The sequence below is a fragment of the Microtus ochrogaster genome, chromosome 8 (genome assembly GCF_000317375.1).
Source record: "Microtus ochrogaster isolate Prairie Vole_2 chromosome 8, MicOch1.0, whole genome shotgun sequence".
Classification (NCBI taxonomy): domain Eukaryota; kingdom Metazoa; phylum Chordata; class Mammalia; order Rodentia; family Cricetidae; genus Microtus; species Microtus ochrogaster.
Window position 1 is genome coordinate 11,416,258 of NC_022015.1, and position 13,393 is coordinate 11,429,650.

The 13,393-nt window shown below is 45.2% G+C and overlaps 1 protein-coding gene across 1 annotated transcript in view; it reads left to right on the top strand.

Annotated features, from left to right (window-relative positions):
* Acsm2b (acyl-CoA synthetase medium chain family member 2B) overlaps nucleotides 1-13,393 on the top strand; it is a 30,880-nt gene that overhangs the window by 1,020 nt on the left and 16,467 nt on the right. Inside the window, exons 2-7 of the mRNA XM_005351070.1 lie at nucleotides 3,569-3,779; nucleotides 4,003-4,210; nucleotides 6,535-6,678; nucleotides 8,974-9,130; nucleotides 12,091-12,170; nucleotides 12,342-12,465. Of these exons, the coding sequence (XP_005351127.1) occupies nucleotides 3,569-3,779; nucleotides 4,003-4,210; nucleotides 6,535-6,678; nucleotides 8,974-9,130; nucleotides 12,091-12,170; nucleotides 12,342-12,465 (924 nt within the window). The remainder of the gene's footprint in view (nucleotides 1-3,568; nucleotides 3,780-4,002; nucleotides 4,211-6,534; nucleotides 6,679-8,973; nucleotides 9,131-12,090; nucleotides 12,171-12,341; nucleotides 12,466-13,393) is intronic.

Sequence of the window (13,393 nt, forward strand, 5' to 3'; positions counted from 1 at the left end):
AGTTGGGAGAAAGAGAAGCATGGGAAAGGGTGGGAAGGTGACAGAAGAGGATGGTAGGAGGATGAATACGATTGAAATGCATTGTGCACATGTATGAAAATGTTGTAATAAAACTTATGATCGTGTATAACTAATACATGCTACTCCAAATATTTTTTTAAAAGAAGGTCTAAGGCATATGGGACATGGTGAAGAACCTAGTAATCCCAAACACACTCTCCAGTGTGACTTCTTCCTAGCATGAAATAAAGAGCCGTGGGCTGGGGCACAGATGGGATGGGTGAGCTTGTCATGGACTGAGCATATAGTGCCCTAGTTGGCTCAGTTTAAACACTTGGTCTCCAGCTGGGGACAATGGTTTGGGAGGTGATGGCTTTAAATGGTGGGACTAGATGAATTCAGTCACTGGGAACATAACTTGAGGGGTTTTGTTTAGTCTGTGGTCTCTGCTTCTTGTCACAAAGTGAGTAGACCCTGTCTCCCTGTCATGACGCCCTGCCTCACCATGTGCTCAGAGTAATGGGTCCAAGCAACAATGATCAAAGCCTCTGAACCCTGGAGCTAAGAGAAATATCAAGGTGTTTATCACAGTGATGACCAGCCTGATAAGCACGGATTATAGCAGGAAATCAGCAACAACTCAAGATTGAGCCAGTCTTCTCAGAAAGCTAAGCCACATGTCTCTGACGCCCAAGTGTGCAAGTGAGATGCCCACCCGGCAGGGAATAAAGGGCTTCAGCGGAAGAGATGGAGAGGGAGGGGAGGCAGACACTTCCAAGATCCTTGTCCATCTCTGAGCTTCATTTGCTACTTGCCCACCACGTGCCTCCAACTCAAATACGTTTCTGGAGGATGGACCAGCTCACACAGGCTAAGGCAGGAGAAAGGACAGACTTAGCCAGCAGGGGCGTCAAACAGGACCACCCAGAGGCATCTGTGACAGTGCTGTTCTGAGGTCCTGGCCCCGCGACACGACCTTCACCTGGAGATTGCATCATTCTCTATGCTGAAGATGGAACAAGGTGGGAGGTTGTCGTGTGGCTCTTCCAGGAAGACGATTGCTGCCCGTGCCAGACAAACAGTGTAATGACAGACGGAAGGGCTGATATGATCCAGGTCAAGACTGATGAAGCAATGAGCCTGAAACAGTAAATTATGGGGTGTGGGTAAGGAGTTACAGGAGCATGAGTGACTCAAGGATGTGTGTGCCTCTGAGAAGCCCTCAGCTTCTCCGTGTATCGGTGATGCTCCTGGAGCAACTGGCAGGCAACTACAGCACCCGCAGCTGTTCGCTACACATGTAACAACCTGGACTGACCTATAGAAGATTCACATGCCTTGCGCATCTTGCGGACTTGGACTTCATTGTTTTGTTAGTTCCCGAGCCCCTGAGCCTTGCCTTTCCACCCACAAGAGCGTGTTTCAATCCAGAGGAAGGAACTGTGTGACAAGGGTGATGTTAACAACACAAACAGTAACAGTATCTATTTCTATGCCTGTAGGTACGCTTGCATGGACTAAAGTGCATGTGTGTACATGTTGGTATGTGCTGGTGCACATGGAGGCCAGGGGTCAACCTCAGTTGCCCTTCCTCAGCCCCACCACTCTGGTTTTTGAGACAAGGTCTTTCACTGACTGGGAGCTCATCAAGTACCTTAGACTGACTGGACAGCAAGCCTCAGGCACCTGCCTGACTGCTTCCCCAGGGCATGAATGGCAAGTGTGTGTCACCGGGACTGGTTCTGGTTAATGTGTGTTCTGGGGGTGGAACTCAGGTCCTAAAGTTTCCATGGACAGCACTGTCCTGAGTGAGTGTTCTCCTCAGCTAGCTTCTTGATTTTTTTAAAGTTATTTCTCCTAGGACTACTGAGGAAAAGTCTTTCTGCTACAGGTTATGAAAGAAATAGTTACATAAACCAGAGAACTGGAAACTAATAATAATCAAGGGGGAAATACTGAATCCGAGGACAAGAATTCGAGAAGGGTTGGAGGGAAGATCCACCTGCAAGGATGCCTCCCAAATCACTTCCTCTACCCAGGACCCTCTTCTTGATTTTCACGATCCCCCAATGCCACATTATGAATCCATCAAGCCATTAATCCATTGATTAGATCAGAGCCTACACCATCCGATCATCTCTGGAAATGCCCAGGCATACATCGAGGGTTATACTGGGGTTAAGCCCCATGAAACCTCTCAGGATTCAGAAGGATTACTCTAGCAGGCAAGAACGTAACTAATAGGGTCTGAGAGTAAACGAAATAAATGAGACCACATAAATCTTTTCATCATGTCCCATTTATTCTTCCTGTTCTCTCTAATGTTCTCCTGATGTTCCCCTTTTGATGATCCTCCTTGTTCTTCATTGTTCTTCCTATCCCACAAGGTTCCCAGTTTATATACCCCCACGGACAGTTGACAGCTTTCTGGTAAATAGCAGTGATATCAAGCATGCATTTCTTAGGGCTACCAGGATGGATAAAAGACTGACAAGGCAGGCACCTTATGTGTCAGAAGGGGCCTGGCTGTGAGAGAATTAGGATGGAGCTTGTTCTCCCAGGCTAAGCATCCTGGTGCTATATTCACTGGCACCCAGGTGAGAAGGAATTTCTTTCTCTGGGGCTGCTTTAGTGGCCCAAGGTTTTTTTCCTGTATATCTTAGGGGTAAAGGTACAAAGAGTGAATTTCCTAGACTAAGACCTTGTGTCAAATTAAAGGTGAAGGTTAGTACAGACTATTAATAGCTTGTTAGGGTAGAGCAAAGGACAGTAGGTTACACTCTCCTGAGTTGACTGTTAGAGAACTCAGGGACACTCAGTCCTGCTTTTTATGAGTAAGAGCAGACACACTATCTCTCTGGTCAGTGCCTCCTGCCCAGGGCTCCTTTCCCATCAGTATGTCCTGACAATAAGGATAATTGTGGGGGTCTAGCTTTATGTGGATTTGACTATGAGAACAAAGGTTTGATTGAGCGAATGCTCTCACACCAGGGTCCCACAGCGTGGAGAAAGGCATACAGTTGTCAGTACAGGAAGAGTCAGGCTTAAAGAATTATTTATACACTGCTGGGATATTTTGGGGTGGAATCCCATTATGGAAGGGAGAAACATCATGATTTCTCAAGATTCCTACAGAACTGACAGTGACTATCCAAAAGGTGAGTGTTCTCGAAGCTTTGCAAATCGAGTTCTTCACCAGATCATAGTCCTGTGGGTCTGTCTATGTCTGTGTGCTCTGACTGTATAATCCCTGTGGCTCACCTTAGAGGTGCACTCTGCTCATCTCTTAGGCCTCCTCAAGCCAATCCAGCTATCAATCAAAATTATCTATCACAGTAATATAGATTGGGTTTTAATTGTTATTTTTAAAGCACGCAGATTAAAAGTCTCTGTTTTAATATAGTGTTGATAGACCTAACCCTCATTTAATCAAAGTTTTGAAGGTTTTCAACACTTTGCAATAGTGTGTGAATGTCCTCGGATCAACAAGCCTACCCCTAGACTTGCAATTTGTTCTGTTTGCTGTGTCCCCACGGGTGTCTTCTCACCAGGCCTTCTCTTTCGTCAGGCTGGCAAGAGACCTTCTCGCCCAGCCCTGTGGTGGGTGAGTGGCAGCGGGGAAGAGCTGAAGTGGAACTTCCGAGAACTGAGTGAACTCAGTCAACAGGCAGCCAATGTCCTCTCGGGGGCCTGTGGCCTACAGCGTGGGGACCGAGTGGCGGTGGTCCTTTCTCAAGTCCCAGAGTGGTGGCTGGTAACCCTGGGCTGCATACGGACTGGTTAGTAACTGCCCACACAGGCTGGGCACTCTCTCTTGTAAAGGAAATGGAAGGCAGAAAAATGCAGCTTCCTCTCCCCAAAGAACTGCCCCCATAGAACACGCTGTCCTTCCTCCCTACTGGTCCTCACATCCCACCTGCCCTTCCCTGCCAGCCCCCAAGGATGTTCACAGCCCCTCTTTGTGGAAGAAGACAATTCCTTTGAACTGTTTGTCTTTGCCAGGCCTTGTCTTCATGCCTGGAACCATCCAGATGAAATCCACGGACATACTCTACAGGCTGCAGTCATCCAATGCCAGGGCCATTGTGGCTGGTGATGAAGTAGCCCAGGAAGTGGACACCGTGGCTCCGGACTGCCCTTTTCTGAAAGTCAAGTTGCTGGTGTCTGAAAAAAGGCGAGAAGGATGGCTGAACTTCAAGACACTGCTGAAGTGAGTATCTCCTGTCTTAGCTAGGTTCTCACCCAAAGTGGAAATCAAGGCTAAGGAGAGTGAGACCATGAAGAAAGAAAAGCAGATTAAAGTATTTAATCATCCCTAAGGTGGGTGGGGCCGGATATGCAGAAACCTTCTGAGAAGAAGACAGAGTGCCCCCAGGATTTTCTAACAAAGGATTGGCAAATACTTTCATCTTTATGTGTTGATGGTTGTAAGGGCCATTGTCTACCAACACACTTCTGTCCTGTACACTTGCAGCCCAGAGTCCCATGCCATGGACACATTTTATTTATTTATTTATTTATTTATTTATTTATTTATTTCACTTTTAACTGTCTTCATGTTTTATTTTTTTTCTGGTTTAGTTTTTTTATTTAATGTGGTGTTTTAACAGAGTCCTTACCCTAAATATTTCTTCTGATCAGAACTATTTTTTTTAAATTTTATTTATTTATTAAGGATTTCTGCCTCCTCCCGGCCACTGCCTCCCATTTCCCTCCCCCTCCCCCGATCAAGTCCCCCTCCTTTATCTCAAGAACAATGGCAATGGATTTTTGATCCTACTGCATGTACTGGCTTTGGGGGAGCCTAGGCAGTTTGGATGCTCACCTTACTAAACCTGGATGGAGGTGGGCGGTCCTTGGACTTCCCACAGGTCAGGGAGCCATGGACACATTTTAAAAAGAGAACCCCAGGAGACTCAATGGGTAAGAGCACCCGTAGCACAAGTATGAGGACCTGAGTTCAAATTTCCAGCACTCACGTAAAATGCCAGCATGGCTGCACATGCCTGGAACTCTTGCATTAGGAGGTGAGGACAAGCAGATCCCAAGAGTTTACAGGTCAGCCTTGCCTAGTCAAAAAGCTAAGATTCTGGTTCACTGAGAGTTCAAGGAATTATCATGGGAAGCAGTAAAGGGAGCCACCTGACACTCTGCTTTGGTCTTTGAATGTTCACATACAGATATTTGCTTAGCACATACTCACATGAATACACCACACACACACAAACATACTGCAAGGCACATATATGTATATATATATATATGTATGTATATATATAATATAAACATGCATGCACACACAAATACACTACCTAGGCACATATAAATGCATACATTACACAAGTACATACATACATACACACACACAAATACATCCTGGCATTACGGTGAATCACTTGCACATGCTAGAAACAGCAACATGCTGTTGATCTGCATGGGGCTGAAAGGCATCCAGAACCATTCACCACAGTCATAGAAAAAATGAGAGGCAGCATCAAAGAGATGCCTTGTGCACTGACTTCCAGTCTCTTCTTCCCACATTCCATATCCCTAGATGTAGTTTCCAGGATAGTGGTCCTTCCGGAATAGTGGTCCTTCCAGAATAGTGGTCCTTCTAGAATAGTGGTACTTCTAATATAGTGGTCCTTTCGGAATAGTGGTCCTTCTGGAATAATGATCTTTCCAGAATTTCATAGCAAGACTGGCTGAATAAATGGGGTTCTTGCCGCATGTCTAAGATCCTTCCATTAGAAACATGTGCCTTAGGAAACATCAGGGAGACCATAAAGTTGAGTTTTTTTTTCCTTTCTACTGCCTTGATCTTCAAAATAATACCCATGAAAATCAACAATAAAATAAAATAAAGTTTTGAAAGATTCAAATTCAAGATTCTAAAAGACTTGTGAGTTATTACAGAGAATAAAAGTGGGTGTCAAGAAACCATGTAGGATGCTGGAGAGATTGACCACTCTTCCAGAGGACCTGGGTTTGATTCCCAGCACCTACATGGCAATTTACAACTATCAATAGCTCTAGTTTCAGGGAGTACAATGTCCTTGTCTGACCTCCACACAAAACATATACATGTCATGCATATATATGCAGGCAAAACACTCATAGACATAAAATAAAATTTTTAATTTCTTGGAAAACTAACTGCTCACCTTCTATGCTTCTGCCATCATTCTGGGACCAAGCACAACTCAAATAACATTCAGTCCCAGCTAAGTATATTTGCTCTCTATCTTTGTTGAAGAGTTAATTTTCCCATTGAACTCTCTGGGATAGGTTGTGTTGTGCCCATTTCTCAGATATTGAAAGTGAGACTCACGGAAGTAAAGTAGCTTGTACATGCTTACATAGTTAACCAAATGCTAACCCTGACTCACTCCGGGATGCAGGAATTTTACCACTCAAGACCTTCCCTTCAGAGACAAGTCCTCTGACTTGCCCTTGTCAGCCTGAAGGCTAGTGAGGGAAGCTGAGTCACAGAATCCAGGCCAGCTCTGAGACACTGACTTTCTGGTCTTGTAGGGATGCATCCAGCACTCATCACTGTGTGGAGACTGGAAGCCATGAACCAGCTGCCATCTACTTCACTAGTGGAACCAGTGGCCCTCCCAAGATGGCAGAGCACTCCCATTCCAGCCTGGGCATCAAGGCCAAGATGGACGCTGAGTAAGCTGAGCCTTTCCCTCTATAGACCCAGAGTGATGATACTGAAGTCGGGTCCAATTTGTCCTGGAGACTTCTAGAAAGACAACTTGAGAAGGGAGGCTAAAAGGGCAAGGCTCAAATACTGGGAACTCCTCAGAGTAGCGTCTCTGTTTCAGACAACACAAGGTCTCAAGACCTCTTCCTTGCTTCAAACCACACTAGTAGGGCAAAAAATAGCAACAGGCACAGGCATCCTCTTCCCTAACACTCTCTGCCTTATCTTTGGGGTCCTGGCAGTTTGTTTTAATGATACCCAGATTCCAGGAGGACATCTTTTTCGTCAACCACAAATTACTTTTCAAATTGATTTCTATGAAAAGTATCATCAGAGGAATGAAGTAAACAGAGTTATCGGAGTTTCTAGAACACAGGCTTCAAGCCAGCACCAATTTCATTACTGGGTAAACATGACCTGTAGAACCAGAGGGTACAGTGCCAAGGTCTTGGTGAACTAATAACTGAAGACCTCTGTGCTCTTTGTCCATAGATTCTTCCTGCAATGATCATGCTATTATCAGATTTGAAAATATTTAATGTTAAAAAATTTATTAAATTATAAGTGCGGAGTACAGCCTCATAAAAGCCTTGTCACACAAGCAAGGGGGCTTGAGTGTGGTCCCCAGAATCCACATTTAAAGAGTAGAGTTTGGTGACCTGCCACACTCAAGTCCCCGAGCTTGTGAGACAAGGGTTTTCCGAGGCTGTACTCCACACTCCTAATTTAGACTAATTTAGTTTGCTGATACTGTTGGCTTGGAGGTAGGACATTTATGCTTTTAAAAAGTTTAAACAGTAGAGTTTGGTGACCTGAATTTGTAATGCTAAATCCTGGAGGTGGCAATTGGTGAGCTCCTGAGACTCACAGGCTGGCAAGTTTAGCTGGATTGAAAAACCCAAGGCAGGCAGTGAAAGACCCTGTCTCAAAAATCAAGGCAGACAGTACCTGAAGGCAGCACCTGATGTTCACCTCTGGCCTCAACAGACATATACATACATACACGTACGTATGTGTGTGTGCTCTCTTCCCTTGAACACACACTGCCTTCACATGCACACAATTGCACATAAAATAAATAACAATACATGAGCTGAACTAAAGTACAATTTTGAAATTACTTTTAAAACTAAGGCATTACTTTTCACTCCTGCCATCCCAAATTAGTTCCAATATGCTTACTTTCCTAAAGAGATCAATCATCTTCAGTATGCGTGTGTGCATACAAGCATAGCAGTGCACTCCTGTAGGCAGAGACCGCTCCCTAGTTTCCCGACTGCTCAGACCCTTTGGCAGTTATATGGCGTCTCTTTGACTTTGCCTACTCTATATATCTCTGTTTGGATTTCCCACCTGACTTTACTCTGCTAAGCTATTGGCTGAAACAGATTTATTCATTAACCAATGGTAATAAAACAGATTCACAGCATACAGAGGGGAATCCCATAGTACACTCCCAGCTGCAAGAAGTTCTTCCTGTCTATCCTACAACATCTTTGCTTTAACCCCAGTTTAATGCCTCTTATTCTGCCCTGAAGAGAGAAAGGAAATAAGCTTTTTCCTGTACAAGGAAAACTGCAGCTGTGCTTGGGCAGTCCATGACGCTTGGAGCAAAGAGAACCAAAGGCCAGAAAAGGCCTACTCAGCCAAGCTTTGGACATGGCAAGACCGTTAGCATGTTGACTTGGAGGCTGAGGAGATGGCTTTGTGGGCAAAATGCTTGCATAAGTGTGAGAATCCCCCAGCACCCACATAAGAAGTCAAGTGTGGTGGTGCATATAAGTCACCCCGGCACTGGAGGAGCAGAGCCAGCAGGGGCTCTCTGAAGCTCATTGGTCAGCCAGTCTAGCCAATCAGTAAGCTCCAGGGTCAGTGAGAGACACTTTTAAAAACTAAGTTGGAAAGTAATGGAAAAGACATCTGCACACTCCATACATGCCTATGCCTGCACACACACATGTACACACACACACACACACACACACACACACACACACACGATTGTTTACTTTGATGCCTTTTGTTAGTAAGCTTTTCCTGGGTGGTTTCACTTGTCGGTCATTGTCCTAGTATTGGAAATAAAGTAAGAGCAAAACCTAGTTATCTGCTAAGTTGTGTGTTCTAGGGTCACGCTTTCAAAAGCACTGCCACCCCTTCACACACACGACATGCCCACACCTCACCCTTCCCCCCACAGCCTCTCAAGTACCACACCCATCCATGTGCACTCAGCTTTGTGTGCCTGTGTTCTGTGTTCTCAGCTCCTGGACAGGCATGGATGTCTCTGACACAGTATGGACCATCTCAGACACGGGTTGGATAGTGAACATAATAGCTGCATTTCTGGAACCCTGGACACTGGGAGCATGCACGTTTATCTATTTTTTGCCAAAGTTTGACCCAAAGACTGTTCTAAAGGTAAGAGAGAACCATCCACATTGGTTAGTCAGAGTAATCTCGGGTCTACACACTCCAGGTCATGGCAGTTGATTTCAATTCATAAAAAACTGCTAAAAATCCCAGCCACATGAATGAGCAATGGACAGCAGGAAGCAAGATGCAAGTTTGCACCCACCTAACAAAGCTCATGGTCTAGGGACAGAGATGGACACAGGCTTCGATGAGTGGCATGTGTTCAAGAGATGGGACTAGGTGGTTGTTCTCTCAACTAAGAGGCACTTCTTCTGCTTTCATATCTCAGACAAAGGTATGAGAGGTAATACCACCTCCCTCACACACAAGTGTGTATACGTGCATATATGCATGGGCGTCTGTGTACCTGCATGTGTCTATGTATGAGTGTGTGTGTGTGTGTGTGTGTCCTATTTCCTTCTTCCTTTGCAGTGTAACACAAGATGATGGTTAAAAGGTGTGGAATGCCACTATTCTAGTGTACAGTTTGAAAAGAATTCACTTGGGTCAGACATTGCTTCGGTCAGCTTAGGCTACTACCCAGAAATGCTGCAGATGGGGAGGCTCTCACAGCCGATGCTTCCCATGCTGCTGAAGCTTCGAAGTCCCATGAATTCGAAGATGATCAAAGTGCTGGAGGAGTTGCCTGATTAATGGGGGACCTCATGCTGACTTATAGGAGATCACCTTCTTGCTATAGCCTCAGAGGAGGGAGAGATGGAAAGGAGGGAGGGAGGAAAAGAGAATCTCATCCTTTTGTTCTAACACTAATGTGCCATTGGCACATTTTTTCCAGTACTTGGCATCATTATCTTCAAATCCAGTCACATGAGGCCTAGAGATACAGCTTAGGGCTCCATCCAGCATATGGATGTATGACTCATATCAGACACCTATGTAACCAACACTAGATGGAAGCCTGAAATGTTTCCATGGCTACTGGAGGTACCCATACCTCCCCTGGCTACACCCTCACCTCAAAAGTCAGTAACTCTCTTGACTTCTACAGGCTTAAATTTCACCTCTTCTCTCTCTCTCTCTTTTTTTTGTCAATTTGAGTGTAGGATGGATTATCTTTTGTGTCTAGTTTATTCTACTCAGCAAATTTCTCTGTGAAGTTAATCCATATTTTTGCATGTGTCTGGTTTGTTCTTTTAAATTGTCCTATAGTATTGCATTCTAAGAATGTGTTACCATTTCTTTCCCATCATATTACAGATGGGTGTTTTGTTTCTGTCCAGTTTGGGAGGAATTCTAAAGACCAAATAAGATTGCTTTCCCTGTAGAGTCTGAGGTAGTCATCAAGTAAATCTTCTATGTCACCGCATAGTAACAAGCAATAAATGTGCTTTCATTTTGATTGCAAAAATATACTACAGAACTAGACAGAGTCATCAGTTTCACATACAGGGAGCTGTTGTGTAGTACTCAAATGCCATTTTTTTTTCAAAACATTTGCTTGGATCACTGTTTAGTTCTGCACAAAGCAAACATGGTGAGGGAAACAGCATTGTATCCTGCGGCAAACGCCGACTCCCCCAGCTGCTTGCGAGCCACTTAACGCTGCAGAGCTCAGGTCCATACACAGGATCACAGAACGTTCTGCATGAGATCATTATGGGGACTTCAGGAGGAAAGACAGGGCGGAGTTAGCATGCGGCTCCTGGCCTCCCTTGGACACTGCTGTAGAATGCTTTTAGCCACTTTTGACCGCTATAATCTCTCACTATTAGTTTCATGGAAAGAGCCTATAACAAACCTAGTTCCAGAAGGTCAAGACACTGAGCCAAGTTCATGTAACTCATTTGCTGCAGCATCAGGTGTAAATGCTCTGCAGGGTGGGGGGACTTTCCCAATGCAAGTGTTGTATCTCTGAAGGGAAAGGTAGCCTGGCAGTTGGGAGCCAAGGAACACCACAAAGCCACACCACACAACAAACCTCACACAAGGGATTTATTGGGAGGGAAAATCCCAAGAGGATGGCTGCCTCTGCTCAGGTGAGAAGCAGCACAGAACTGAGCAGAAGACAGAGTTTATATAGTTTCTTGGAGGGTGGAAATCTCCAGGGTGACGTGGGATTGGAGGGATTAGGAGGCCTGATCTTGGGGCAAGATCAGGGATTGGTGGGGTTCTGTGGCCTGATCTTGAAGCTCAGGGATTAGAGGGACTTCTTGCTTGGAGATTGGTGGGGTTTTGTGCCAAGGGATTGGTGGGATTCTGTAGCTTGATCTTGGGACAGGTTCAGGGATTGATTTTATTTTCCCCTTGGCCCTTGTCTTAATTAGGGTTTCTATTGTTGTGACAAAACACCATGACCAAAAATCAAGTTGGAGAGGAAGGGGTTTAATTGGCCCACACTTCAGCATTGCTATTCATCTCTGAAGGAAGTCAGGACAGGAACTCAAACAATGTAGGAACCTGGAGGCAAAAGCTGATGCAGAGACCATGGAGGGGGTTCTATTTACTGGCTTGCTTCCCCTGACTTGCTCAGCCTGCTTCCTTATAGAACCCAGAACCACCAGTACAGGGATGCCACCACCCACCACAGGCTCCTTCATTGATAACCAATTGAGAAAATGTCTTACAGTTGGATCTCATGGAGGCATTTCCTCAGCTGAGGCTCCTTCTTCTCTGATGACCCTAGTTTGTGTCAAGTTGACACACAAAACCAGCCAATACAACCCTGGTCTCCAACTTGGGGTCAAGTTAGAGTCAGTCAGGCTTTGACAAAAGTATTCCAAATAAATCTTGTACCTCTTTCTGTCTGCATTCGTTCCTTCGTGGTGTCGTGAGCATGGATGAGAATCATGAGGCTTGTTAAGTCTGAAACAAGCACAACAGACAAACCAGGATCTCAGTCTGTAGCACCACAATGTGAAGAGTCGTGACTGTCACGGCAATGCTTGCCTTGCTGAGTTTGTTAGCTGCTCTAGTGAGCAGTGTCTCAGAAGGTTCTCTCCCTGCAGGTGCTGTCCAGCTATCCCATCAACAGCATGGTGGGTGCCCCCCTCATCTACCGGATGTTGGTGCAACAGGATCTTTCCAGGTGATGGACGTTTGGAGACTGGTAGGAGCATCTACACCCATCCCTATGCCTATTTATCTGGACACACTGAACCTATATAAACCCAGGGTCATCACATAGCAGAACTCAGTTTCAAGCCTGAGTGGACTTCATTTTCAACAACGCTGAGGGAAAATAAAATCTCTTCTTTAGTTACAAGTTCCCACATCTGCATAGTTGCTTCACTGGAGGTGAGAGCCTTCTCTCAGAGACTCTGGAGAACTGGAAAGCCAAGACGGGCCTGGACATCCGAGAATTCTACGGCCAGACAGAAACGGTATTTACTCCCTAGGGGACCATGGGCTGCATGCTCCTGCCAGAAAAAAAAATTCTGTTTACTAATCAAGTTATTTGGAAGTAATGTATCACTCTTTTGGTTGAGAAATACTAATTGAGCATCTACTATGGGAACAAAATGACAATGTTCCTGATTTCATGAGCATTGCAGTCTAGAGGGGGAGGAAGGCAGAAAATCAAGAAATTGATGCCAAGGTAGGCAATGAAAAGAACTATGAAAAGAGGTAAAGAGTCAAGAGCTAAAGACTTAATTTTCTGTGTTGCTATAACATAATAACTGAGGCGAGGAGATTTATGAAAAAAGTAGATACTTTGGCTCATACTTTTGAAGCCTGCGAAATCTAAGATTGAATGTTGGCATCTGCTCATACATTCTGTCTCCCATCCCCACACTGCTTCAACTCATGGTGAAAATGGTTAGGAAAACAGACATGGGCCAAGCAAACTAAAGCAAGGGGTAGCCTTGCTTTGTAGAAAACCCATTCTTGTGTGACTGACGGAGTCTTAAGAGAGCCACCACTCAGTCTCATCAGAAAGGTGCTGAGTCCTCTTCGGACCTTAGAGGGGCTCCCTCCCAACATCGCCACCAGCACAGCATCGTCAACTGTTCATTCAGACAAGACCATCACGAAAGTTCTCTGTGATGGAGCCACACATTCACAGGAAACTGCAGGTCTCAGAAGTGTCAGGCACAACACTCAGCTGTCAAACAGAAGCAAAGGATGGGGAGAAGCCAGTTGCATCCCTACCACCCCTGCCAGTCTTGCAGTTAATGGGCAGCGTGTGTACAGCATGTATCTGCAGTTTTGTGCTACTCACCAGAACAGCCTTGAGAGTCTGCCCCCGAGCTTTATTGGCTCCTTTTCTGAGCATCTCCCTCTCTCTTGACCCTCAGTGTTTCTCTCCTC